The 27,206-nt window shown below is 42.7% G+C and overlaps 2 protein-coding genes across 13 annotated transcripts in view; one reads left to right on the top strand and one right to left on the bottom strand.

The window, feature by feature from the left end:
* The window catches only part of PGCKA1 (PDCD10 and GCKIII kinases associated 1), a 64,139-nt gene extending 50,480 nt beyond the window's left edge, over positions 1-13,659 (top strand). For 7 of the 12 annotated variants that reach the window (XM_073342301.1, XM_073342297.1, XM_073342299.1 and 4 more), the window contains 2 exons: positions 9,235-9,288; positions 11,603-13,658. In XM_073342301.1, the coding sequence (XP_073198402.1) occupies positions 9,257-9,288; positions 11,603-12,599 (1,029 nt within the window). In that variant the 5' untranslated portion in view covers positions 9,235-9,256 and the 3' untranslated portion in view covers positions 12,600-13,658. Of the gene's footprint in view, positions 1-8,034; positions 8,118-9,234; positions 9,289-11,602 lie in introns of all 12 variants that reach the window. The other 5 variants (XM_073342306.1, XM_073342295.1, XM_073342307.1 and 2 more) reach the window with 2 other exon arrangements.
* RELL1 (RELT like 1) overlaps positions 9,252-27,206 on the bottom strand; it is a 57,496-nt gene continuing 39,541 nt past the window's right edge. Inside the window, exon 7 of the mRNA XM_073342312.1 lies at positions 9,252-9,270. The gene's annotated coding sequence lies outside the window, so the exon portion shown is untranslated. The remainder of the gene's footprint in view (positions 9,271-27,206) is intronic.

The following is a 27,206-nucleotide window of genomic DNA, read 5'->3' as shown; positions in this document are numbered from 1 at the left end:
AAAAAGAACTAGATAAGTTCATGGAGGATCGGTCCATCAATGGCTATTAGCCAGGGCTGGTGTCCCTAGCCTCTGTTTGCCAGAAGCTGGGAACGGGCGACGGGATGGATCACTTGATGATTACCTGTTCTGCTCATTCTCTCTGTGGCACCTGGCATTGGCCACTGTTGGAAGACAGGATACTGGGCTAGATGGACCTTTGGTCTGACCCAGTATGGCCATTCTTATGTTCTAAAATGTTTTGGGTTTTTGACAAAAAGAACAAAGACAAGTTTTAGGTTTTCCCCCTTCGCACTACCTTTTGTCCTCACTGATGAAAGGGTAAAAGAATAGAGGCAGTGAGGAACCAAAAACATAAAAATGAAAGGGGTGGTTTTGGGGTTTTTTTTTTAAGTTTTCAATTTTTCATCAAAAAAACCAAGACAACATTTTGACCAAAATAAAAAATTTCCATGCAAATTTTCATTTCCGTTAAAAAGATATGTTCATTCAAATAATAGTTTTGACAAGAAAAATCGATGTAAAGAATAAGATTAAACTGCCACCTCAGTGCAAATACACTGTTGGCACTTTTGCTTTTAGCCCTGGTGACACTGGAATTCAAAATCATGAAAGATTCCAAAAGAAAAGAATGCAAAGGACATGGGGGAGGGGGAAGAATCACAGGAAAAATATTTCATAAGTGTTCTGAACATTCTGGAATTAAATGTATAGGGCCAGATGGAGTTGTACCCATTTATGCCAACTGAAGATCTGGCTTATAGTGCTGGTGTCAATGTCTAACTAGGTGTGGGGTATGAACTACTCTTATCCATTTGTGGCCCCTTCATTTCAGGTTTGCAGCACAATACCCGAGCAATGAAAGGAAGTTTGTTCTGCCACTAACTGAGCTGTACCTGTTCTGTGAATAAGAAACTACAGGCTCTAGGGATAATTGCATAACTTTCACAAGCACTAAAATAAATAATGCTAAGGAATAAATATATACACTGTATTTAGTCTAAAGATCAAGCATCAAAGTGCACTTTTTGAAAAACTGAATGTTAATTTTGCAAATAGTTCATCTAAATTACAAATAAAATTGTTTAAATATTTCAGATTTTGTTGCAAATAGAAGTTATTGTCCATTCAGCTAGCTCACTTCCAGGAAATTGTTAAATATTATCATTGGATATAAAGCATTTTAACAGTATTAATCATGATGAGGATGAGGATGAGTATGATGAATGGAACACCAGAATAGATAAGGATTTAAAATGGAAAGTGAATGATCTCATCTTGATGATAAACGTCACAAAGAAATTATTGAAGTACACAGCAATAGCATAGAAAGCACATGCCACCGTTATAACTACATTTCCTATAGGCAATATTTTTCTTATGGTGATTTACAGAGTTTTTACTCCTCATTAGAAGCTTCTACTGTCAACAGCTGGAACATGGGCAGTCATGTCTAGTGGTTGGAGCTGGAGTCGGTAGCCAGGAATAGGAGCCCAAGGTCAGAACCAAAATCAGAACCGAAATATGAAGTCAGGAATCAGAGCTGAGGGTCAGAGTCAAGTTCCTGCAGTGAAACAAGGCTGTGGCCAAGGGAGGGGCAGGGTGTGGGCAAATACTTTGAGCAGCCACCAAATTGCTGCTGCTGCTGGGCCTAGGAACTGTTCTGCTTACTCTTGCCACCAGTTGGGTGGTGTAGCCCAGCAGGCAGCCTACTACAAGCCAGTTGTGCTCGTTAGGTTGTCCAGACACTGGATCTGCTGCAGGCCCTGATTCCTGACCATACTCCCCATGAAAGGGCACCTCCTAGGGGCCTGGTTTCGCTGGGTTCTTCTCGTAGAGTTCTCACAATAGGTCCAGGGCATGCATATTCTCTACCAGTTCCCAGACCATTCGTCCAGACTGTAGCCTTCCAAGTCCACCAGGTCTTAGAGTCTTCCCCTAACTTGCCGAGAGCAGAGGATTTGGTGGAACAAGTACCCCTCCTATCCATGGACTATTATGGGTGGTGGTGACGGATTGGAGCCATTTGGGTATGGATTCTCAGTGTAGGACCTTAAAAGTTAAATGTGAAAGACAGGGTGGATCTTCAAGGACTTGGGCAGTTGTAACTAGAAAGCCACTGAAGAAATATAATCTTGAAGGGGCCCAGATATCAATAATCCAGTTTGGCTTTGGGCAGAGAGCAACACCTTGTCCCCTACAGGCAGATTTGGGACAGCTCAACATTCTTGGTCCACGTGGTGCCTAAAGGCTTCTTTGGGAGACTGCAAGTGTTCCTTATTCTCCCAATGTACATGGGAGGCAAAATCCACAGTGGCCAGCACTGGGGAACTTATGGGTAAGTCTGGGTTGAAGAAGAGCTACGAGTCATAGTTTGCAAAGAATGGGATATATTGGGTCAAGGCATGGTTCACATTGTTATATGCCAATTTGGCGTAGCACAGGGTGACCCAGTCATCCTGGTGGTAACTCAGAACACAGTGAAGAGACTTCTTCAAAATTTGATTGACTCTGTTTGCCCATTAGTCTGCAGGTGATAAGTGGATGAGAGAAGGGATTTGACGCCAATGAGTCCGAGAAATATTCTCCAGACTCGGGAGATGAACTGAGGTCCCCAGTCTAATACAATGCTTGTCCATAACCCTTAGTAGCGGTTGACATTTTCCAGGAAGAGCAAAACTATCTCCCATGCAGTGGGAACAATACAGTATGGGCTGAAGTGCACCATCTTTGCTAGGAAGTTGATGGCAAGCAGGATTACCGCGTGTCCCTGAGTGTGTGGCAGTTCTAAACTGAAGTCTATTGATATAGTAGACCAAGGCAGTGGAGGCATGAACAGAGGATGGAGGAGACCTAGGGATTTTGATTGTATATCCTTGGTATGGGCACAGAGGTCACAGAACCTTATATAATTCTTAATGTAAATTGGTAGGCCTGGCCAGAAATTCCTCTAGATCAGATTCCAAAGTCTTATATTAGCCTGCAAGTGGTAAATTGTGGCACAGTTTCAATACCACAAGCCTAGGTTCTCCCCCCGCCCCCCAGAACATAAATACAACCCTTACAACAGAGAAGGCCTTTCTGAAATCAGAACTTGGAATCAAGTCAGATACCCACATCATTCATGGTCTAGTAGATCTGGGTCACAAAGAGGTCAGCGGGGAGCAGATGGAGGATTTCAGACCCTGCCAACTGTCCTCTTGACAAAGTGGGAAACCTTGAGCACAGTGGCACAGGGCTCTTTGCCAGGTTCAATATATTCGTCTTTGCAGGATAGATCACCCACCATCCCATTTCTCATCCCTGGACGATAGGTAACTGTAAAGTCAAAGCGAGCAAAGAAGAGAGATCAGCAGATCTGGTGCTGGTTAAGGCATCTAGCAGTCCATAGGACCTCCAGGTTCTTGTGGTAAACACGACTTGGACTGGGAATCAAGCCCCTTCTAGGAGGTGGCGCCTCTCTGAAAACCGCCTTTATAGCCAGTAGCTAAACATCACATATTTTTTCCACTGGGTTAGTTTCCAAAATTAAAAGGCAAAGGGGTGGAGTTGGTTGCATGGGCCTTCATGTTAAGACTGTACCCCACATACAGCAAACTTAGAGGCATCAGCCTTAACTGTAAATGGATTAGTGGTATCTGGGTCAATCAGGATGGGTGCAAGGTGAATGTCGATCAAAGGTCAACTGAGCTTCTGTGTACCAGACAAACTAGGCTCTGGTTTCAAGGAGTGCCATAAATCACTTGATGATTACCTGTTCTGTTCATTCTCTCTGTGGCGAATTGGTGAACCCCAGAAATCGCTGCACCCTGCATTCATCCTTGAGTGCAGTCCAGCTGAATATTACCGATCTGGGTCAGACAGGGATTCTAACTGTGCCAGTTCACCTTTAATGTCATCATTTAGGCTGAGCTGGAAATGATAATGCTGGGTGGTACTGTTCCACTCGGCATTTACTACAAAGTACCGGAACCCCATGGCATAGCTAGCAACTGTGGCATCCCTGCAGCAACACCTGAAGTGTGACTTTTGCCATACGCTCGTGACATGGATCATTGATGATCACCTCCATAGCCTGAACAAAGTCCTCGAACTGTCCCAGAAGCGGGCTTGATTCTTCCAGGAGCAGAGAAACCCAAGCCAGGGGCTCCCCACTAAGCAGGCTGATAATCAATCCCAGGCTTGGTCAGTGAGTACAATGTAGCAGAAATAGGAGCAGATACAGATTTAGGAATCCACAAAATTGCCATGACCACCATCAAACTTGCCAGGTGTGGGAGCTTGGGTTGGAGCTGAAAGCGTGGCAGAACAGCATTCTGCACCTGCAGGGTGGCAACCTGGGCCTGCAAGGTCCATAGGGACCCCACTCTCTGTCGGAGAGATAAATGGCCTTTGTAGGGTCCATGCTCACCATATCAGCTCCAGTTCCCTGTTCTGGGGCTGCTCAAAATCGTCAGTGACTGAGACACGGACTGAGAGTTGTACCTAGTGGCTGGAGCCGGAGTCAGCCATCAGGAACCAGAGCTAAGGGTCAAAAGCAGAGTCAGAGGCCAGATGCCAGCGCTGAGGGTCAGAGCCAAAGTCATGAATCAGAGCTTAGGGTCAGAGCCAGGTTACGTGGAGTGAGGCAAGTCTGGGTCCAAGGCAACAGAAGGGCTGAGACCGAGGAAGCCGAAGGGATGGAAAAAGGCAGGAGCAGGGCTGGGATGAGGCAGGTGCAGGAGCTATCACAGCTGTGGGTGACTGCTTTGAGCACCCACCAAACTGCTGCTGCTGGCCTGAAGAGCTGATCTGCTGACTCTTCCCACCAATCAGTCTGTGTAGTCAATCAGGCAGCCTACTACAGGCCAGTTGCACTCATTAGGGTGCCCTGAGGCTGGCTCTGCTACAGGCCCGGATTCCTATATCTTCCTCTATCAGCTACACTGTTGTGTATGTAATGTAGGATAATAAATTGTGGGGGATTACAGGGATACTGCAAGTATGATGACAGTGTAGGGGACCCAATCATAGAATCACAGAATATCAGGGTTGGAAGGGACCTCAGGAGGTCATCTAGTCCAACCCCCTGCTCGAAGCAGGACCAATCCCCAACTAAATCATCCCCGCCAGGGCTTTGTCAAGCCTGACCTTAAAAATATCTAAGGAAGGAGATTCCACCACCTCCCTAGGTAACGCATTCCAGTGTTTCACCACCCTCCTAGTGAAAAAGTTTTTCCTAATATCCAACCTAAACCTCCCCCACTGCAACTTGACACCGTTGCTCCTTGTTCTGTCATCAGCTACCACTGAGAACAGTCTAGATCCATCCTCTTTGGAACCCCCTTTCAGGTAGTTGAAAGCAGCTATCAAATCCCCCCTCATTCTTCTCTTCCGCAGACTGAACAATCCCAGTTCCCTCAGCCTTGCCACATAACTCATGTGTTCCAGTCCCCTAATCATTTTTGTTGCCCTCCGCTGGACTCTTTCCAATTTTTCCACATTCTTCTTGTAGTGTGGGGCCCAAAACTGGACACAGTACTCCAGATGAGGCCTCACCAATTTCGAATAGAGGGGAATAATCACATCCCTCAATCTGCTGGCAATGCCCCTGCATATACATCCCAAAATGCCATTGGCCTTCTTGGCAACAAGGGCACACCGCTGACTCATATCCAGCTTCTCATCCACTGTAACCCCTAGGTCCTTTTCTGCAGAACTGCTGCCGAGCCATTCGATCCCTAGTCTGTAGCGGTGCACCAATATATTTGACCAATATATGCACACATTTCACACTGCTAGCTACAGCCCTACCCGCTGGTTTTAGTCAAGTACAAGAGACCAAGGGAGCATGCACATGCAACATTATTGAGTGCTATGTAATTATATAAGATTGAAGGGTATATTCTCCCCCCATTCCACACGTGGAGCTTTGCTTTTGACACTAATACAGCCTTGGCCTTGCCAGTGTGAGTTCTATGCTGAGATCTGTAATTATTTTAGCAACAGCACATTCCTATTCTTAGCATATTGTGATTCCATCATCTTTTAGGTTCAGCAGTTCACAAACACCTCAGAATGTGAAGTCTTATCCTGCAAAGGGCTAAGCATCTCCTGAGTGTCCTCCACTGAGAATGGAATCAATGAGAATTGAGGATGTTCAGAATTTCACAGAAGGCGCTCAAGGGGGATTTTCAAGAGAGCACAGCATTGATCCAACTCTGTTCCAATTGAAGTCAAAGATAAAACTCCCTTTGATTCCAACAGGAGCAGAGTTTGGCCAGTGCTGAGCTCTTTTGAAAATTTCACACACTGTGCTTTGCAAGTTTAGGCTCTGAGTCATGCCTTCTTAATCTGACATATTTTATGGGTTCACTCATGGTTTACTAGTATGAAAATATTTAAGAGTCAGACTTTGCAAGAAAACGTCACAAAAGGCAAATCTAAAATGTCTCTAATTAAAAATAGAACAACATATAAAGATACAACAGGTTTCCTCCTACACTTGTTCTCAGACACCACATTCTACCCAATATTCACTTTGTGTTCCTTTCTGTGATTTCACTTCTCTCTGCCTTTTTTTACTCTGCTTCCCCCTAAGCTTTGAAGAGCCTTCTCCTTCATTTCTGACAGCCCTCCTATATCTCTGTATGGAAATCTCTTCTGAAAACATAGTTGTGCACTTAGGCTATGGCTGTCTGCTCCAAACCTCTTTCTTTAATAGTCTGCATAGTATTCATTTGATTCAAATTGTAACTTGCTTTGGATGGGAATTTATCAAAACTGTGTGTGCTGTAAAACATCGACACATCTATGGCACTTTTTAGTAAGATAAGCACTGAAATTTTCATAGCAAGATGTCTAATACTAATAGGACTAAAACATATGTTTCATTGTATACAACTATATTACTTCACAACATTATTTTGTAATCCTGGTTCTGATACTTGCTGTAAACCTAGAAAAAATAAAACCTGAAACATTGACATTTTACAGGTTTCAGAGTAACAGCCGTGTTAGTCTGTATTCGCAAAAAGAAAAGGAGTACTTGTGGCACCTTAGAGATTAACCAATTTATTTGAGCATAAGCTTTCGTGAGCTACAGCTCACTTCATTGGATGCATTCTGATGAAGTGAGCTGTAGCTCACGAAAGCTTATGCTCAAATAAATTGGTTAATCTCTAAGGTGCCACAAGTACTCCTTTTCTTATTGACATTTTAAAATCCTGTATTTCTAATTCAATGCTGAGAATTATTTACAAAAGAATGCAGTACAAAATACTTCCCATAAACATTAGTTTATTCATACAAGAGGACAAATACAAGTGTTTGTAACTATCAGCTTGTAAAACCTAGGAGTAAATGCAGAGACAATTCAAATACTCACGCTAGTGTAAAATCATGGAAAGTACTCTTATAGAAATAACAGAAGTAATCTGCATTTATATCATCTTTCTACAGAATGTCTCAGACTGCTTTACAACTAAAGCAAACAAAAGTTATCAGCACTTAGTATTGTTAAAAGCCACTGCCGAGATATTTTTATGGAACAAGATGTTAACAGAATACAGGATATGAATTACTGATATCAACACTCAATGAGAAACTCAATATAAAAATGGTTAAACCTAGAGAGAGTCTGGACCAAGGTCCCTCAAGAAAGCTAGCTGCAGTGACAGAGCTCAGGACTTGTCTACACACACAGAGGTGTAATGGTTTAACTGAAGGTGTGATTTTAAACCAATTTAATTAACCAATGACAAATGCAGCGAGGACACTTATTTCAGTTTACCAGACTTCTTATGGTTTAGTTTAAGTCGATTAAGAACAGGTTTAAGCTAAATCAAAACAAGACACTCAAATGAAAATCAGTGTGTCCATATTGGGACTTACTAAACTGAATCAGTTTAACATTACACCTTAAGCTAAACCAGTGCAACTTTCTTTTGTAGACAAGTCCTCAGAAAATTGTTAAAGGGGACATACTGGGTTAAGCACAGCTCTAATGGACACTCAGTGTCTAGTCAAACCTGTCTGAATTCCTTTATATTGCAGAACAGGTCAGTGCCGAGACTCGCCTCTACACAGCCAAAGACTAGTGACATTGGGATAAGGGATCTCCCTGGTGAAAGGAACAGGTGATGATGGAAGTGATAGTGTCCTGAAAGCAAGGAGACAGCAACCAAGGAACAAAGAGATGGGAATTCATTGCTGCTGCTGGAATGGATCATAGGGGTCCATCACAATCAGTTCACAATTTAGCGGAGCCCTATATGCTGCCCTAACCTGCACTGGGGACAGGACTGGGGACTTGCAAATTTCTGCAAGTGGATAAACAGGATTTTTGTAAATAAATTAAATCAATGGCACTAGCAAATACCATGATCTAGTGTCACCAATGTCTCTCCTAATGGGAAATTGATCTGCTATTGCTGGGCAAAGGGGTAACAGGTTCTGTCAGGTTCAGTTGTCAAGAGAAACTGGGCATCCTGACTAGTAATGGATAGAAATTCCATTATTGCAAAATGGGTAACATAAGAACGACCTTACTGGGTCAGACCAAAGGTCCATCTAGCCCAGTATCCCGTCTTCCTACAGTGGCCAGTGCCAGGTGCCCCAGAGGGAATGACCAGAACAGGTATTCATCAAGTGATCCATCCCCTATCACTCATTCCCAGCTTCTGGCAAACAGAAGCTTACAAAGAGCCCTGGCTCCATTGACACAAGTAGAGATGGACCCAAGCCATAAAACTGAGAATCAGATTTTCCCAAATTTCTGGGATGTTCAGATCTGGGTTTTGGCTTTCAGCGAATCTCTAAACACAAGATTACCACTGGGACAAACCAACATGTTGATTCCAATCATAATAAAGGGTTGGGCTATTAGTGGGATTTGAAGGCATCTGGCACCCCGCAGGAGAAGCTCTGCCTGATTTGTTGTTATCTGTTGTGAGATGCTACATACAAAAAGAAAGCTACTTACAACAGTTTGTTATTTCTAGTCAAACTGCAAGGGAAGAATTTATTCTGGTGACATAGTGGTAACACTGAAAAAGTTCATTCTGTACAAGAGCTGTTACCAGTTCCCACAGCATTCCCCATTGCTAAGCACTGGGAATCTCTCTCCAACCAGCAGCACCTTTCAGAACTGGAGACTCATGTTCAGTGCAACCACCATTTATTCATTTAATATTTGCATGAAATAATTCATCCCTCATTTTTCTTTTCCCTTGCCTTCTCTCTCTCTCTTTTCAGATGTTAACAACGAGTAATCCAGATGGGGTGCAGGTGCTGTAAAATGATAAAAAGGTACAGAAGAAATGGTGCTTGGAATCAGAATAAAATAAAAGCTTGTTAAAAACAAATCCATTCTCACCTGCATTCATCCTTTAAGTTAAGGATATTTACCATGTTGCAAATAATCGAGGAATTTACAGTTTAGATCAATTAAGCCACTTTGGAGCCCAAAAATGCTGATTTCCTGTAAACTTCATGTTGGTTTATTTTAATTGAGTTTCATCTGTGTAGCTGCTAGCCCACAGAAGCTATGTGGCAATGGAGGCAAATTCTCACTGTAGCGTTTTCCCACCTGAGTGGCAAGAAGCAAGACTAGTTCAGTGGGTGAGGGAAGCTGTAGGATCCATCACCTTCTAAACACTGGAAATGTGCTGTAAATCTGCAGGTAGGGCAGACACAGCTCCATGAAATCCCTTACCTTACATCCCTGCTTCCATTGTAGACTTTACAATAACTGGCTTTGGACAGGTCACATAGTAAAGGGCTTTCAATTTAGACAGCCTGCCATCCCAAGCTTCTCAATGCTCCACTCAGCCTTATGTGGATGCCATCCCCATCACCACGTACTCCTGGGGTAATGCCACTGCACATGTGCAGAATTTAGGTCCCCTGCAGGTTTCTGTACTTCCCTGCAGAAAAATATGACTCTCTGACAGGGAAGCAAGGGGAAGCCACAAGTGCGGTCATGTGACCCTCCCCAGAAGTATGTTTTGGGTACCCGGGGAGCCAGCAAAGGGGTAAATCACTGTGTGGCAGAGGGCGGGACTGGGAAAGACCCGGCCCCCTACCCTACACCAGGATCAGCTGCTAGTCCTGGCTGGGCTGGGGAGGACAAGACTTCCTCTTCCCCGGCACGGCATCCAGGGCTGGGTCAGACTCACCCACAAATTTCTCCCCCCAGCCGCAGGAAGCTCTGCAAACTCTCTCTCTCTCTCCCATCCACCCAACCCCTGTGCACCCAGACTCCCTCATACCCAGATCCTCCCACCGATCCTCACCCACCCCGCACTCGGAATCCCCCCGATGAGCCCCACTCCCCCTGCACCTGGACCACCCTGACAAGCCACCCTTACCTGGATCCCAAATCAGCCGCACCTGGATCCCCACCCCACTGAGCACCACTCCCCCAACATCTGGACCCTGCATAGAGTTCCCCACACCCAGAGCCCCCCCACCGAGCTCTATCCCCCCACATTCAGACCCCTCCGCTGAGCCCCAATCACCTTCACCTGGACCCCCCTGCAGAGTCCCATTACCGTTCCACCCAGAACCCTCCAACAAGCCCCTGTGCATCCAGATCCCCCCGCAGCTGAATCCCACACTGAACCTCCCACACCCAGATTGCCCCACACAGAAGCCTCTCAATCCACATCTGGAGCCCCACACACTAAGCCCCTCCACACTTGGATCCTGCCTTGCTGAGCCTGCCTGCACACACCTGTTGCACCTGGCACGGAGGGGCAGGGCCCTGGGGTGTTTCTGGGGCAGGTCCGGTCCTTGTGCTGTGTCAGGGATGGGTGCAGCCTCACCGCTGAGTTCGTGTTTGGGGTGGAGGGAGCTGCACAGTAATCACTTACCTCCGTGCAGGCAGTGGCCTGTGCTCCCCAATATTATGCTGGAACCTCCACATTTATTTGAGAAATAAAATTTGCAGAATTTTAAAATACTGCGTGCAGAATTTTTAATTTTTTGGCATAGAATGCCCTCAGGAGTAACCATGGTGAGTGAGGGAAATGGGGAAGGAAACTGAAACTACCAGAGAAGATAAAGAGGGGAGGGGCATAGTGAAGAAACAAGAACACCTGTGTCAGAGCAATAAAAAAAAAACAAATGGAAAAGGGGCAGGGGGGTACAAAAATGAATGGAAAAAATAAAAAGAGGGGAAACAGAAGGGAGATGTGAGAGAGAAAATGTTCAGAGGAAAGGAAAAAAGATGATGACAGCTGGGTCAGGACATGATCACAGGGAACACGTACAGGGTGCCCACCTGCTAATCGAGCCCCCTGGGGATAAAGGTTGGGAACAACTGTGTTGTTATAAGGTGGAAGGACTTCTTGTCCTGTGGCTGTGACATACCTAGTGAGGCATTCCATGGCCTCTCTGTCCCCTTGTGGAGCCTCTGACCTGGAGCCTCATTGTTCTGTAGCATTCAGTCTCTTGAGCAAATGACGACAACTAAGTATATGCTTTTTACATTTAGTACATAATACTGTAGGTTGAGCATAGTTGCGCTAGTTGTTTAATCTCAACACATCAGACTTGGGTGTAAGCAGTTTTCAGTTTCTAACAGAGAAAATATTAACTGGTAAAATTCTCCTTTCCCCAGCTATATCTTTGATCCAGAAGATGTACAATCCTCGAGATACCCCAATGAAGTAAACAGTTACAAACCAGACGGCAATAAATTCAAAGGCGATCAGAACAATGAAACTCCAGTGCATAAAAATGAACTGCAAAATGATGAGTTAAAGAGAACAGAAAATAAAAACAGGTTCAATAACACAAAAGAGGCCTTCTGGAACCACAAAGGAACTGCTCTTCACGAGGAAGGGCTAGGAAACTGCATTGAAAAGTTTGACAATGCTCACAGTGGTGTCAATTCCTGTAGTGGTACGCATCCCTTTCCTAATCACAACACAAACCGAATCAAAGAAACCGTCAGACATGGAAATTCCAGCCAGTCAGCAAGTTCTTCTTTAGCCAACAGGACAAGAGACCTCTGCACCAATGGACTCTCTTTACCAAATGAATCTGGCAAAGACTGTGACCCAGAAACAGGCAATCACAAGAAGCCAGACTCAGAAGAGCCAGAACATTCTCGAGATGAGAACTCGCAGTCTGCAGGAGAAAACAGCTCTCTCACAGAAAGTGCAATACTGGAGACCCAAAACGATGCCATCCAATTACCAGACCTGGATTACCTCCCACGTGATAGCCAAACCAGAAACTATAATGCTCCTGAAAAGGACAGTTTTTCAGACAATTACACACATTCAGACCAAAATGCAGCGTCTATAGTGATAAATAAGGGTGAGGACCCTGGCCTAAGCCTGCCTTTGTGCATGAAGGAAAATTATGATTCAGTGGAGAAAGCTCTTAAAACTGAGTCTGTAAATATATGCGTCAAAGAGGACATGCCTGATGGTCGTACATCTGAGGGCCTCATAACAGAAGCACAAGAGGAAAAGCACATTAACCATAAAGAAATTAATGCAAAAATTGAAGAGGAGGAGGAGGAGGAGGACGCAGAGGTGGCAGAAGCTCTTGCAGCGCTGGAAGCTGCAACCGCGGGGGAAGATTACGAAGAGGATGAGGAGTATTAGATGGAGATTTCTTTCTAACACCTTCATAGTAAACTTAGTTCTGGAGCTGTGTGAAACACTAATGAATGCATGTGTTGTACAGAACAGACAATTATTGTATAAAGCACAAAAAACAGGAGCTGGGACTAGAACTCTGATCATTTAGCTGCTAAAACACAGTCCTTTACCACCTGAACTGAAGAAGAACTCCCTTGGCTTCTGGTAGTAATAAGGCCCATATCGTTCCCATGGGCCACAAACAAGAGCGTAGCATCACTCACACAAAGCCAGCATGTAACAATATAGTTCACGTGAAGGTTTTCTTCAGTTGACTCAAGGGCTTTCACACACCTCAAGTTTCATGTTCAAATGAATCTCAAAGCATGGCTACAAAAACCAGAGTTTCCCCATTTCTGGTATAAGCCATACAAAACCACAGAATTGAATCATTTCAGTGTAAAAATATACAACTGACCCTAGGTTCAAAAACCTTTCAACAAACTGTGACTAAGAAATTAGCAGAGCTGTGAGATGCAGTCACAGTGAAACCCATGTGAAACTTGCCTGGTTTCATGCTTTGCAAGAAACTAGAATCACAATCTCTTGACTCACCAATTGTTTACAAACGGATTTTGCCTCAGCCTCCCAGAAGAAGCAAAACCCATTTGTTTAAAAAACACCCACAACCCAGTGAGGGCTAAATTCATCCTGCTGTAACTGGACTACAGTCCCTAGACTTACAGCAGGGAGACAGCTGTCCCCAAATCAAGTACCTACTACACTTTAGAACTTTTGAATCTCTACTTTCAGAAATGTTTACCCTTTCTGGATAATTTCATATTTTTAGTTTTCAGTTAGTACGTTAAACTTCCTCTTGTACAATTTCCGGTTGAAAGCCTAGGAGATATGGAAAATAAACACTTCATGTTTAAAGTCACCAAATGTTGGATACTGTCGAATGGCTGAGATAGAAAATGTGGTCCAAGTTTTATATTGTGAATTGATGGCTCCTGAATTGATTATAAACTGTTAATAAAATAATTGTTTTAAAATTTAGAGAACCATTATCTGTTGACTTTTATACTTTGTTAGGTTTCTAAATTATGCAACAGTTGCTAAGAAATAAACCTTCAAAGAAACTTAATATAAAACCCATCCTCAATTAATGTGTGTGAAAATTACCGATTGTTATGTCACCTTTGCCTGTGCAATATATGCTACTTGCCTCCAGTCTATATGCCAACAGTCTATTCAAGTGAGGAAATGATTGTAGTACAATGCCATTGTAATTCTGCTAATTTTAGTCAAAGGATCAGAATTCTGAAGGTAGAGCTCATATCTGATCTATACTAAGGCCTTTAATCTTAGTCTTTACTTAGACCTGGAGTATACTTACAAGTTAGGTCAACATAGTTACTTTGATCAGGGTTGTGAGAAAACCAAACCCCTAACCGACCTAGCTACGCTTACCTAACTCCCAGCAAAGATGCAGCTATGTTGACGGAATGATGCTTCCGTTGACCTAGCTGCCATGACACGGTGTGGCGTTGTTTCCACACTGTTGGAAAAACCCCTTCCATCCATCTATGCTGAGTCTACACAATGAGATTATGCCAGCATAGCTAGAGTGACATGGCTATGCCAGCACAGTCGCCAATGCATAGACATATCCTTAGTTTTTCCCCAAATAGGTACTACAGTATGAAACCCATATTTCTGCTTCCCAAAACACTACACATATTCCTGCTAATAGTGGTTTAAATTACTATTGCTTCAAGAAAACCAAACATGACTGAAAATGAAATAGTTGGCACGTTGTATTGTCAAAATAAAAAAAGCTCCATGTGTTCTTAATACAGAACATTAGTCTCAAAAGACTGTCCCTTTCCTCTGCCTCCCCGGCAGTGGCTGCATTTCAGTGAGAAGTGAATTTCTTCTTGTATGTGTTTAGTCTGTAAAGTGCCTGGGTGAAAAGCACTGTCAGAGATATTTTTGTGAAACTGAGACATGTTAAATGATAATATTTAGTAAGGCAAAGTTATACTTACTAAATCTTTTCATATGTGATTTTATATATATACATATATATTTACTGTATTACTGAATTCCACTTGTAGACAATTTGTACATTATAGATAAACCAGTCATACTAGGAAATTGCATATATGCCTTTATATTGTGAAACTACATTTTATGGAAATGTAAAATTTGAATATTCTTCAGTTGATATTTCTCATACTGCAGCTGGTTAGTAGAAAAGAACTCATCTGTTCAACAGGCTTATTAGAAAACTAAATGAAGGAACAATATGTTCTGCATAAAATATAAAAATCAGACTATACTAAGTTGTGCACCATAATTCTGCTGTATAAAATCAAAAGGACATGTTCTAGTGTGTAACAGACTATGCTACTTGGGGTATATTGTACTGTATTCTTTTTCTCCTTGCTGATACAGCATGTAGGCAGCACTGCGAGGAGACAGTTTCTCACACAGACAAATAATGAAAGGAAGTATTCTTTGCATACTTGGACTGCCCATCTGCATACAACAATTTCAAGGCAACTTAAAGCACTGGATTTCCACTTATTGGATTTAGTCAGTTAATAATTTGGGCGTGATTTGGGGGTAATAGAGTTCATTTCAGTGTTCAAACTAAGTTCCCCCCTTAGTTAAATAGCCTTATTTGCACAGTAATTTGATAATTAATGACCCAGGCCCACTTCATTAAAAAAATGGACATTCCATTGAAATGGACCCTAAAGTTGTTTCACACTTGTCATTTTTGGCCTGATCCAAAGCCACTGAACAGAAGTTTTTGACTGACTTTGGATCAGATTCCTTATGAACAGCTGCTTTTTGTTTCTAACTTCGCTGTTAACATGGTACATAAATGAAGAGCGGAAAGGAGTATAAACAGTTTACTGGAGTGCCAAAAAAAAAAAAAAAAAAAAAGAGAAGCTAGTGGGTCTTTAGGTAATTCAAAAAATACATACACAGACCAAGTATCTTATATAAATATGGAACATTTAGAGGTTGTATACCAGGGCTCTTTTCCAAGCAACTTTTTTTCTCACTTACTAGGATTTGTTCTCCATTTAAACACTCCCTGTTTCTCCAAATTATTTAACATATTTAAGAAGCATAAGTGTAGGCAACAGCAGCCACAGTAGCCCTAATTCGGAACCCTTAGGAATTTTCTGTGACCCTTATTTGCATGTATTTGAACTCTAGGTTCTCCTGTAAAGTTCACCTTGACCAGCTAAAACATGTTAAAATACCACTTGCCCTCTCTGTGCTAGGGATTTTAAAACATCTTACTTCAAACTTGTTAGCCAACGTATTTTAAAATACACCTTTTGCCCTAGTACAGACATACCTTTGTAACCCATGCCTGCTTGGTGTGGCACTCTGTCCCCAGGTTACACCTTTGAAAGCAAATCTACTCAGGTCAAGAACAGAGGCCTTGAATCCTGATTTCTTGTGAACTCAAAGCTCCCACTGACTTCAGAGAGAGTTCTGGTCAGATAGGGAAATGCAAGATAAGTCCACGTGCTCAGTTTGTAGAAAAGAAAAGCACTCTATGTTTTTCTTCCTTATAAAGCATGTGGAGATTAACAAATTAACACAAAAAATGGAGACCTGGAGTCTGCATGCTGCAACTTGCAAGGAACAGAGTTGGCAGGGAATAGGTTGGAAAATGGAGATGAACGAGCTACATGGAAAGGCTCCCCTGCAAGCTGCCCTATTGTTACCACCACCCCACACATCCACCACCAGCCATAGCAGCACAGGAGGACCAGTAGTTGCTCTGCCAATTGGTTTATTGCCACCAATGGGCTCTTCCGCCATGAGTCAGAGCATTGAATGAGATCAGTCACAGTTTTATAGAGGATCATGCCATGTAGTATTGCTCCTCTTCCCAACCCCTAGCATCATAATTCGTGGGAACTGAGGGCAGCCTCCCACTTAGCCACTTTCACACTCTGCAGGGTCGTACTGTGATTTTATGGGTAGATTTGCTCTCGTTGTCACCCGTACCACTGAGCAGCTAAAGCAGCATATGAGCCAATGTTACGGACCCTTTCACTGACTACAAAGAATAGTTATTAATTAATAACTACCCATGTCAAAAGGGAAGAGAAGCAGCTTACCTCTGAAATAACCCTGAACTTCCCCTTGTTCCCACAGAAGCACAAATTCTGTATGTTTTCCCCTATAAGTTTTCAATAACTGTGTAATCAGCAAGCCTTTTTCAGCCCTTTAAAATGCAGTCATGTAGAAATGCAAATACTATCAACCTTTACAGTCCATTTTATTTTTGCATAAAACCTCTTAGTCCAGCCATTAGTGGGAATAAAATTTACTACCCTGGGAAAGCAGAGGACGTAAGCAATGCTCTTGGAAATTTGAGCGTAAACTGCATGCACAAAACTACACCTTTTAAGAGCCCCTCTCCTCCCTTTGTAGCGGTTAAAAAAATCCCCAAACACACATCAGAAGCAGCTACATAATAAAGAGTTGAACTACAAGTAATGTAAATACCATTTATGCTCCCTCTATTCAGAGGGATCAGTTTTAAGCAGAACTCTAAAAGTTGCAGTCTTCCATTGCTAGCTTTCATGTCAGTGTGAGCGAGCCTCTTGTCCACCTGTGTGCTAATGGGAATAGACACTTTATGCGTTTCAATGTGGCCTAATGTAAAATCAAACATATAGGAACAAGAATGCAGACCATAATTACAGAAAGGCAGACTCTATCCTGGGAAGCTATGATTCTGAAAGAGACTTGAGGGATGGTGTGGAGGGAAAAATCGGATGAAAATGAGCTCCCTGGGTAACTCCAAGGGTTAATGCAATCCTTGGATGTATAAATAGAGGAATACTGAATTGGAGTAGGGAAGTTATATTACCTCCGCATTAAAGGGAAAGTTATGGGGTCACTTGATCACAGTCTATAAGTATATACATGGGAACAAAAATGTGATAATAGAGAACTCTTCAATCTAGCAGACAAATGTATAACAAGATCCAATAGTTCAAATACACAAATCAGACTGGAAATAAGGCATACATTTTTAACTGAGGGTAATTAACCACTGGAACAAGTTATCAAGGCTTTTGGTGGATTCTCCATCACTGGAAATTTTAAAGCCAAGATCGGATGTTTTTGTAAAAGATATGCTGCAGGTGGATTGATTTAAATCACAGTGATTAAATCACAGATTTAAATAATAATTTAAATCAGCAAGCAAGAAACCTTGATTTAAATCATTGACTTTTCCTTAAGAAAATAACTAAAAAGTAAGATTGATTCTCATTGCTTGATAATTCTTTTGCTAGCCAGGAGACACCTATGCACATTGATTTAGGCAATTAGGTAGCTTAACATACTTTGATTGAGATTCTTAATTTTACATTTGTATTATGTTATAAAATGGTGAATGATGGGTTTCTTATCTGCTAAAGGATGATTAATTTTTTGTGATTTGTGTCAATCTGCACTTGAATGGAAACTGGAATTCAATGTAACATGTTCTTTTGTGCACTCAAATTATTTTTATATGTTAATTATCTTAAATGTGCAGAATATATAAGAAAAAAGTCTGTTTATCAAAACATGTTTTGCATTTAAAACCAATTGATTTATTAAACAAAGGGAATATTGTCTGTAGTTAGTGAACTGAAATGATTGTTTCTGGTTACTGTGTGCTTCAAGATTTTAGAACTAGCAGATCATCCTCTCACATCTCATGTTTATTAGAGCTGGTCAGGAATTTTCCATTAGAACAATTTTCCAGTAGAAAATGTCCTTTTCATAATGTTGAAGAATTCATGGGAAAATCAAAATAATAGCTCCCCAGCTGCCTGCCTGAAAGATCCTGAGTATTTCTTTCTGCCTATGGTGAGAAAGTGATAAGGCAAGCAGCTAGGTAGCCAAAACATTCATGTTGGCTCCCCGAAACAAAATTGTACTTGAAATCCTTTCCTGTGAAAAATGTCACATTTTTGACTTTTCATCCCAATTGGGATGACATTTTTTAAAAACCACAATTTTTCCCTCAGGAAGGGATTTCTGTTTTCTGCACATCTCTAGTTTTTTTTTTTATTCAGAGATTGAAGAAAAAACAAACTTTCCTGCTATTTCCGCTCCCATTCAGTTTCTCAACTCTGAATGAGCTAGTCATTGAATGGAACTAGCTGGACAATGTATTTAATCTAAAAAATTGATTTCAATAAATAATACAGTTTTTAAATTCTTTTCTTTTCAATATCAGATTTTGATCCACCCTGATAGGCTCTAGTTGGAACATAAATTAATTCAGGGATGTCCTATGGCCTGCATTATGCAAGAAGTCTGCCTAGATCACAATGGTCCCCTTTTGGGGAACCTACAGTTCCTATTGCAATTAAATACAGCTGCAATGGTGCTGAGTACTTGCACATCTAGTGCTCAGCACTTATAAAAATCAATATTGTATAACAGAACAAATATGAGAGAACTCGGACAGTGAGCAAACAAATTACACCATAGTCCTCATGTGACTCTTTTTTTTGCTTCCTGATAGGAAGTAAGCTTGTATTTCTTGAAAGTCTCCTTTCCTCCCACTGCTTGTGGAATAAAGGGTCATGTCAACGGACAATATGGAGAACTGAAGAATTACTGTAAAATACGGCAAGAATCTATGCTAGGTTCAGGGTTGTTGTTGTTTTATAATCATTAAGAATCAGAAGAGGAGATAAAGAGCAAAACTGTGCAAGCTCTGCAGGGCTTGGTTCATGCTCATGAACTGAACAACACAGTGCAGTTTACAAGAGTTTGACAACAACCTCACCTCTTCAGATTCACTCAGAGAACTGTGTCCCATGAACTCAAAGATCCAAGGGAATAAACCATCTGCAGAGGGGGTAAGGAGAGTGCATGATAGCTACCCACAGATATTGGAAAGGTGTAACTACTGAAAAGGAAGAGGAATTTAGGGTGACAAAAGGTGATATGAGTATATGGGATGAAATTCGGAAAGAAAAAAAAAATAGGCTAAGCATCTGGAAAAACCTAAACTGTTAAATGTATTAAAAGCCCTAAAAGATATACTGTAGGGAGCACTCCTTAATTGGCATTTGGCATGGGACTAGACTGTTGCTGGTAACCTACATATTAGGTCTTTTCCATCTCTACTCTCTAAGAACCTATGAATAAAGACTGGATAACATCATAGTTCTCATTTGGGGAATTTCTCCCCCCTAAGCCATGAGGTGATAATAAAACTACCAGAAAGTGGTGCTAACCTGAGAAATGCATAGGTGTGTAGGAGAAAGGGGCTGAATTGACAACACTAGGATATTGAAATTCTCTACCCATAACACAAAACCACTGTGGTCTATACCGCTTTACAAGCTCCCTCGTTCTGCCTGTCCCTGACCTAGAAGGACCATCTCCAAGACTGAGGCCTTGTCTACACTGCCACTTTACAGCGCTGCAACTTTCTCGCTCAGGGGTGTGAAAAAACACCCCCCTGAGCGCTGCAAGTTTCAGCGCTGTAAAGTGGCAGCATAGACAGTGCACCAGCACTGGTAGCTACACCCCTCGCGGAGGGGGGGTTTCTTCCAGTGCGGGGTGTGCTCTCTCCCAGCGCTGGTGCCCTGACTACACTGCCAGGGCAGCGCTTTAACGTTGCTAGTGAAGACATACCCTGAGAGGATATTACACGTAAGAATCTTTAATCTAACACAATGTGGTTGAAGCAGTGACACTTGAAGGTTAACAATCTAATAATAAATTGCATGTTTTGTCAAAACAATACCACTGACTGTTTGGGTTCTAGTTAATTTTTACTGACAAAATCCCCTACTTGTGCAGATATGTTTAGGTACGAAACAAAAAGATAACATTACTGCCCAACTAGGTTGGCTGGTTTTGCATTTAGGATAAGATGTTCATGTGACAAACATCCAGTCTGTGTGAGTCAAAAAAAGGACTGTACTAAAAACAAACCTAAATGATCATAACAAAAACAAAGCTAACAAAAGCTGTTGCATGAAAATCTTTAAAAATCATGGTCATAATATAGACACTGGATTTGTGACTCATTACAACAATCACCTACTAACTAACCTACTCCTTTATCCCATGACTGCAGAGGTGTTAACTGCCCACTGCACCTTGAATGGTCTCACAACATTTTTGCTAAAAATTCTATTCCACCTTGTATTTAGCTGTGACACTGAGTATCTTTCCTAAACCTGAGGAAGCGCTGCAAGATCGAAAGCTCATCTCTCTCACCAACAGAAACTGGTCCAATAAAAAGAAAAGGAGTACTAGTGGCACCTTAGAGACTAACCAATTTATTTGAGCATAAGCTTTCGTGACTACAGCTCACTTCATCGGATGCAATAAAAGATATTACCTCACGCACCTTGTTCCAGACACACATGTTAATACTGTAGCCTACAAAGGTAGGTAACTAATACACAATCAATAGACCAGGCAACAAAACTACTGAATAAAACTAGAGTTTTGACATGAGGGACATGGAGCCTGTTGTTTTTCTTTGTGTTGTTTATTTTAAAAGAAGGAGGGCTGGGGAGCGGTTGTATGTTTTTGTTGCATGTTTGTTTTAATACCTAACAAGTTAAATTAGGATTATGTTGGTGTTACAAAAAGTTTGTTTGAATAATCAGCAAATATTGCTACAGCTCCCTCTGCTGTCTGCACATATAGATTTCAGACCTATCTGTGCCGAACCTGCTCATTTAACACAGGTAAAAATATTTAAAGTTTCTAGAATATAATAGGTATATTTATTTCAAAAAGAGAGGCAGGAGAAAACACTATATTTGTATTTTTTATTTATTTGGTTTTCATCTATTGCCATGTTTTGTTGCCATTAATGGTTTTAAAGCATTTTTATGGCAAATCAAAATACTGATGTCCAGTCGCACTTTGTGAGGTTCTGTCTGTGCCTTTGTGACATTTGCTATTTACATCATGACCACACAGTGAATGTTCTAAGAGTTTGTCATGACAAAACACTAGCAAAACCGAATTCTCAACTCAGATATTTCTGTTACGCTCATCCCCATGTTATCTAAGTAACTTGAAGCAATAAGAATGGGACTGGAAAAAACAAACAGCAGTCTTTGCTGAAGCCCCACCCACTGTTGAAAAAAACAGACCCTTTGATTCTGTCACCCAACACCAATTGCTTGATAGACCCTCCATACATACATCTGATGCAGACAACCCTGTGCAGTGCAAGCAACATTGATGCAGATCCCCACACACTGCAGATCATAACCACAACTGATACACACTATGCAACAATGCGCCTCCCCCCACTTTCACCCACAAACATACTAACACACTCACCAGCCCCCACACTGTTATTCACACAGACTGGTCTCCTCTCCCTGACACACACAAGCCCTCCCAGTGACATACCCGTCCCCACCAGACCCATCACAATTGCATTATCTCCTCCACCCCCTCAGGTCTGAGAGGACCACAGCTCTCCACACTGGCTGCTCTGAGCTTGTGCTCCCCAGCCCTGTGCTTGCAGGAGGGAGCAGTAGCTACTCCAGGTGCTGAGGAACATGAGCACATGGAGCCGCTCTGATCAGCCAGGGGAGTTGAAGGGAAGGAGACACAGAAGTGCCGGTATGGGGGTGTGGCACTGTTTCTGAGCCCTGGTTTCCATACTAAACAGTTAGTGATAAACAAGACCTTATTTTACTCTTACTCATCAAAATAATCTAAGTGCACTGTAGCTATAATTAGATTGCATATTTTAATATGTAACAAAATTAATAAATTCTAAATAAACATCATAATGAATTGAATGAACTCAAAACAGTCATAACCTTGCCCAAAGTTAGACAACATTCACTTATATTTGACTGATTTCTGATTTATTTCCCCACCATATTTGCTATCCCTGGGTATTCCATCTACCCCAATGCCCCTGCCTGGTAGTTGTTATTAGCATTGTTAAGCCATCAGTCACTGTTTTATACATTTCTATAAATTCAAACAAGCACTTTTAAGAAATTGAATCAGGTTCTCTTCCACTCTTACATCTGCACTAGTAGCAATGGTGGATCAGGCCTAGATTACACAGTGGTACTGTGCCTTCACTTGCAAACCCACCACGACTGGAGCTATATTAGTCATAGTGCAAATGGGGACGATTTCCCAATAATTGCTACCGTACGCAAGGCTTCCCTAAGCCAGTTACTTCCTACAAGTGGTGGTTAGGTGGTTATTTGTAAAAGCAGCATTGTTAGGGCCATTTTGCATCTCACTTGTACCTCTAAGGAGACCTACTAAAATAAATGAGTTTTACTCCTCTCATTTGAAGAATTGCTGTGTCCAGTACAGACATAGCACTACCTCTGCCGCTGCTGGATACTCAGCACCTTCAGCCAGATTCACCGACACAGAAGAAACAAGCGTAGGAGGAACAAGAAATACAGAGATTTGGGAAAGGGGGAAAATTAAAGAGGGGGGGGCAATATCTAAAGAGAAAAACAAACAAAATGAGGGCTTGTGTACATACAAAAATTGTACTACTTGAAGCCTTTAACTAGTCAAGTACAGTTAAACCCTGAAGACTGAAAATCTACAACAAAACATGCAGAACATAAAGGAGCAGTGCTAAAGGGACTGAGACAAATGAAGGAAGATCTCACCCACTATAGTACTTGGGTCCTAGTTCCATCATCCTTACTCAGGCAAAATTCATTCTGAAGTAAATGCAAACTGTGCAGAAAGAAACCTAAATCCAGCTGCAACAAATCAAATTTAATCTGCCGGTCCAGTGAGATGAGCAAAACATTGTGATAGGTAACAATTCTGTATTTTATCATGGGGCACTACCATTCCAGTATACTGAAGACAAGAGAGAATAAACTGAAAAGCATGAGGGGGAGACATTCAATCAGTTAAGCATCCAGGAGATTAATTGGCTAAAACTTCTCCTGTGTACCTACTGCTCTTTGCAACTCCCCCAGCCTGACTCCACCTTCCTTCCCTCCTTCCACTGCCCTCCCCACCTCACCCTACCCTACTATGTGGCCCCAATCCACCCCCCAGGCATGCTCCTGCAACCCTAGCCCCCCCTCCGGCTCCAGCCTAAAAGGGAGGGCTCCCCAGGCTCCTACCTCCACTAACTCCCCCTTCCTCACACTGGAGTAGTGGCTGCTGCTGGCCTGCGATGGAAAGACGGCTCCACCTACTCCAGAGACTCTGCCCTACTCAGTGCATGCAAGGGCACCCTGCAGCCAATGGGAGCAGCTAATGCTGCCACTTCTGAGCACAGTGATCTCTAGCGGCGGAAGGAGGAACTGCAGCAGACAAAATTACTGAGCTGCCTGTGGGTGTTTGTGTAATACCTAGTAACCCCTACCTTTCCTGCAAGGAGCAGGAGGTAATAGACGCTAGGGGCATGGGAGCAGCTGCTGCTGCTATACGCAGGGTTTGATTAATTATCACACCCACCTTGAGAGAGCATAGAGGGGAAGATAGACTGAAAACCATGATTTATCCTTTTTAAAGTCTCACTACTTGCAGGCTAATCTCCGCATTTTTGCAATCCTGTAGCTACAATGGATATTGGGAGTACATGTGTGTGCATGGATGTAGTGGCTAACTAACCATCCATTGTTCTTTGTACGTCTGGTTACATTCCAGAGGAAAGAACATTCGTGTTACAGACTTTTAGCAAGTTCTGGTTTGTATTATTAGGGCAGACCTCTAGGTCTGTAAGTGCTCTGAAATCCATATGTATTGCCTTGAAGTATGGTTTCACATTTCACAATGTTTTTTTGGTCAGACCTGGGAATCAATCCATGGAGGTGATCCTGGCACAGGGATCTCAGTTGCTGGAGAGTCTCCCCCCACGCCCCCAATCACACCCAGTACCCCTTTGGGGGAGTCAAATTTAGAATGGTATTTGCTAGAGCTTAGGGTTCATTTTACGCTCACATCTAATGTTCCTGACCTAAATAGAGTACACTGAGCATACGCAGACAAAGGAGTTAAGAGGAGCTGAAAAAAGTATAGCTGCATAACTCAAAGGGATATGCCTAGTCTTTGATTATGAACTACACAGTCCTAGTTCAAGACCAAGCCTCCTCCAGAACAGAAATCTGGAAAAGGGGTGAAAGCATATTGCTAAATTCTCTCAGTCAGAGGTTTTTTTTAATTATTATGGGGTAATGTAATCAAAGTGTTTTTGAACAAAAACAATTGGACATATTCAAATACTTTGTAAGGGGGTTAGGAGACAGGAGTGTGGGGAATACAAGGAGCAAGAATTATGGGGAGTGGTAGTAGGAGGGGGCTCAGCTGAGGGAGCAGGAGGGGAAGGATAGGACACTAGGAAAGGGACATGGGGGGGGAGTGGCTGGGGAAGTATAGGTTCAGGGGCACTTGTCAGTCCCACAGCTTCCCCTCTTGTGTGTGGGGCCAACTCTGGTTGAGGGGATATGAGCCCCTCTCTTTACCTTTGTGTGCCAGGATCTGGGGCCTCTGCCCCTCTATAGGTGACTAAATCCCCCTACTTATCCACCTTATGTGAGCTAGGCAATAAGAGGCCGTGACCCTCTGGGGGTATCTCAGCCCCTCTGCCTCACCTGTGTGTGTCCTCTGAGCTAAGCTGAGCTGTGGGGAGGGATCTAAGCTCTTCTCAACCTCTCCCCCACAATGTAAGCTGGTATCAGGGGGCCTTGCCCCTCGAGGTCTGAGCCCCACTCCCTGCCCCCTATGTGAGCCAGGATCTGGGGAAGCCCTGCACCGCTGAGTAGGGAGCTGAGAAATACAGGTATGCTTACAGAATACACCATGAACACACTCCTGAGACTGGACTGGAGCTGAGAACGGGCATGCTTGTTGCACATCACAGGTTCTTCAGCACAGAGGAGGGGGAATGGGAACACTCAGGTCTCTGGAGCTTTCTATGCTTCAGGTAAATGTATAAAGCCCCTTCCCTCCTTCAAAAGTCCCCCTGTGACACTCTGTACCTCAGGGGAACACCCTACTCTCCCATGTTCATTTTTATAAAATGATTGTGTGGTATCCAATGCAAAGTTTGTCATGTTGGGTGTCTTCAGAAGGCTCATGATGCACTGAGCATGGTTGTTATAGTAAGGTTATAATTTCATATACATAGTTATGAGGCTGAAAATGTATCCTCATAGCTTAAAGCGAGCCCATGCAAAAACTCTCCAAGAACAGAGAGGCAGTTCACACCTCATCAGGTCATGGATGGGACAAACCCTCAAGGGAGTCACCCCTTCCTTTAGTCAGTTTGGAACTGCAATGAGGTAATGCTCACCTGACTCGGTGGGATGGAGGGGGGGGGAGGCAAAGCCAAGAGGAAAGAAAGGACATGATAAAAGGGAGGCACATTGCCATGCTCTTTCTCCCACCTACATCTACAGACACCACCAAGTGACTGAAGCACTGATCAAAGGGGAGAGCCTTGCAGAAGAGCAACCAGCCAGCCCGTGGTGAGAAGCATTCAAGTTGTAAGGACATTGAAAGTGTTACAAGCAGCTTAGAATGCATTTTGCTTTTATTTCATTGGACCAAATTTGACTTATGTTTTGACTTATAATCACTTAAAATCTATCTTTATAGTTAATAAATTTGTTTTATTTATTCTACCTGAAGCAGTGCGTTTGGTTTGCAGTGTGTCAGAGGCTCCCCTTGGGATAACAAGTCTGGTACATATCAATTTCTTTGTTAAATCGACAAACTCATATAAGCTTGCAGCGTCCAGCAGGTATAACTGGGCACTGCAAGTTGGAGGCTCCTAGGGTTGTGTCTGGGACCGGAGATATTGGCTAGTGTCATTCAGTTGCACAATCCAAAGAGCAGCTTACATGCCAGAGGCTGTGTGTGAACAGTCCAGGAGTGGGGGTTCTCATAGCAGAGCAGGGTAAGACTGGCTCCCAGAGTCAAGGAGTGGAGTGACCTAGCAGATAACACCAGAGGGAAACGTCACACCCCCTTTCAGCATTACCCTGTGCTAGGGATAGGAAGCCCTTCCTGTTTAAACAACTCTTCCAGGTCCTCAGGTGGATTGTCTTCAAATTTGCCATTGCTCATGGGAGAGTAGGAGAGGGTAAGTCAGTCATGGTGGGGCTTATTTAAGCAAGGGGTTCCTGAGATACAAACCTCTGGAAGAAAAACATCATTTCCTACAATTCGAAGTCTAGCAACTTTGAAGTTTGAAACCCATTATGCACAGAAGTCAAAGTGAACTGTAAATAGTTGAGTAAAATCCACTTCTGTCAACTCCATTTTTTATTTAATTTTATTTTGAAGAAATGTAATCTGAAAACAGCAAATAATTGAGATGGTGCCCAAACTATTTTTGAAAAGAAAATACATTTCACATACAAATGGTAGCTGGGATAAGTGACTATGGATGGGAAAGGATAAGGAGTTTGGGTGGAAGGCCCAGCTGGGGATGGAAGGGGGGCGGGGGGAGGATGATGATGATGAACCTAGCCAAGACTTCATAACCAAGGAAGTGGGCAGCCCTCCAGTAAGCTGCTGCTTGTAATGTGTACACAGCAACAGAGGACACAAGACAACAAAGAGCATCTTCTTATGTGCCAACAG

Source organism: Lepidochelys kempii, chromosome 4 (genome assembly GCF_965140265.1).
Source record: "Lepidochelys kempii isolate rLepKem1 chromosome 4, rLepKem1.hap2, whole genome shotgun sequence".
In the NCBI taxonomy this organism is placed as follows: Eukaryota; Metazoa; Chordata; order Testudines; family Cheloniidae; genus Lepidochelys; species Lepidochelys kempii.
This window is presented reverse-complemented; position numbering and strand designations above follow the sequence as displayed.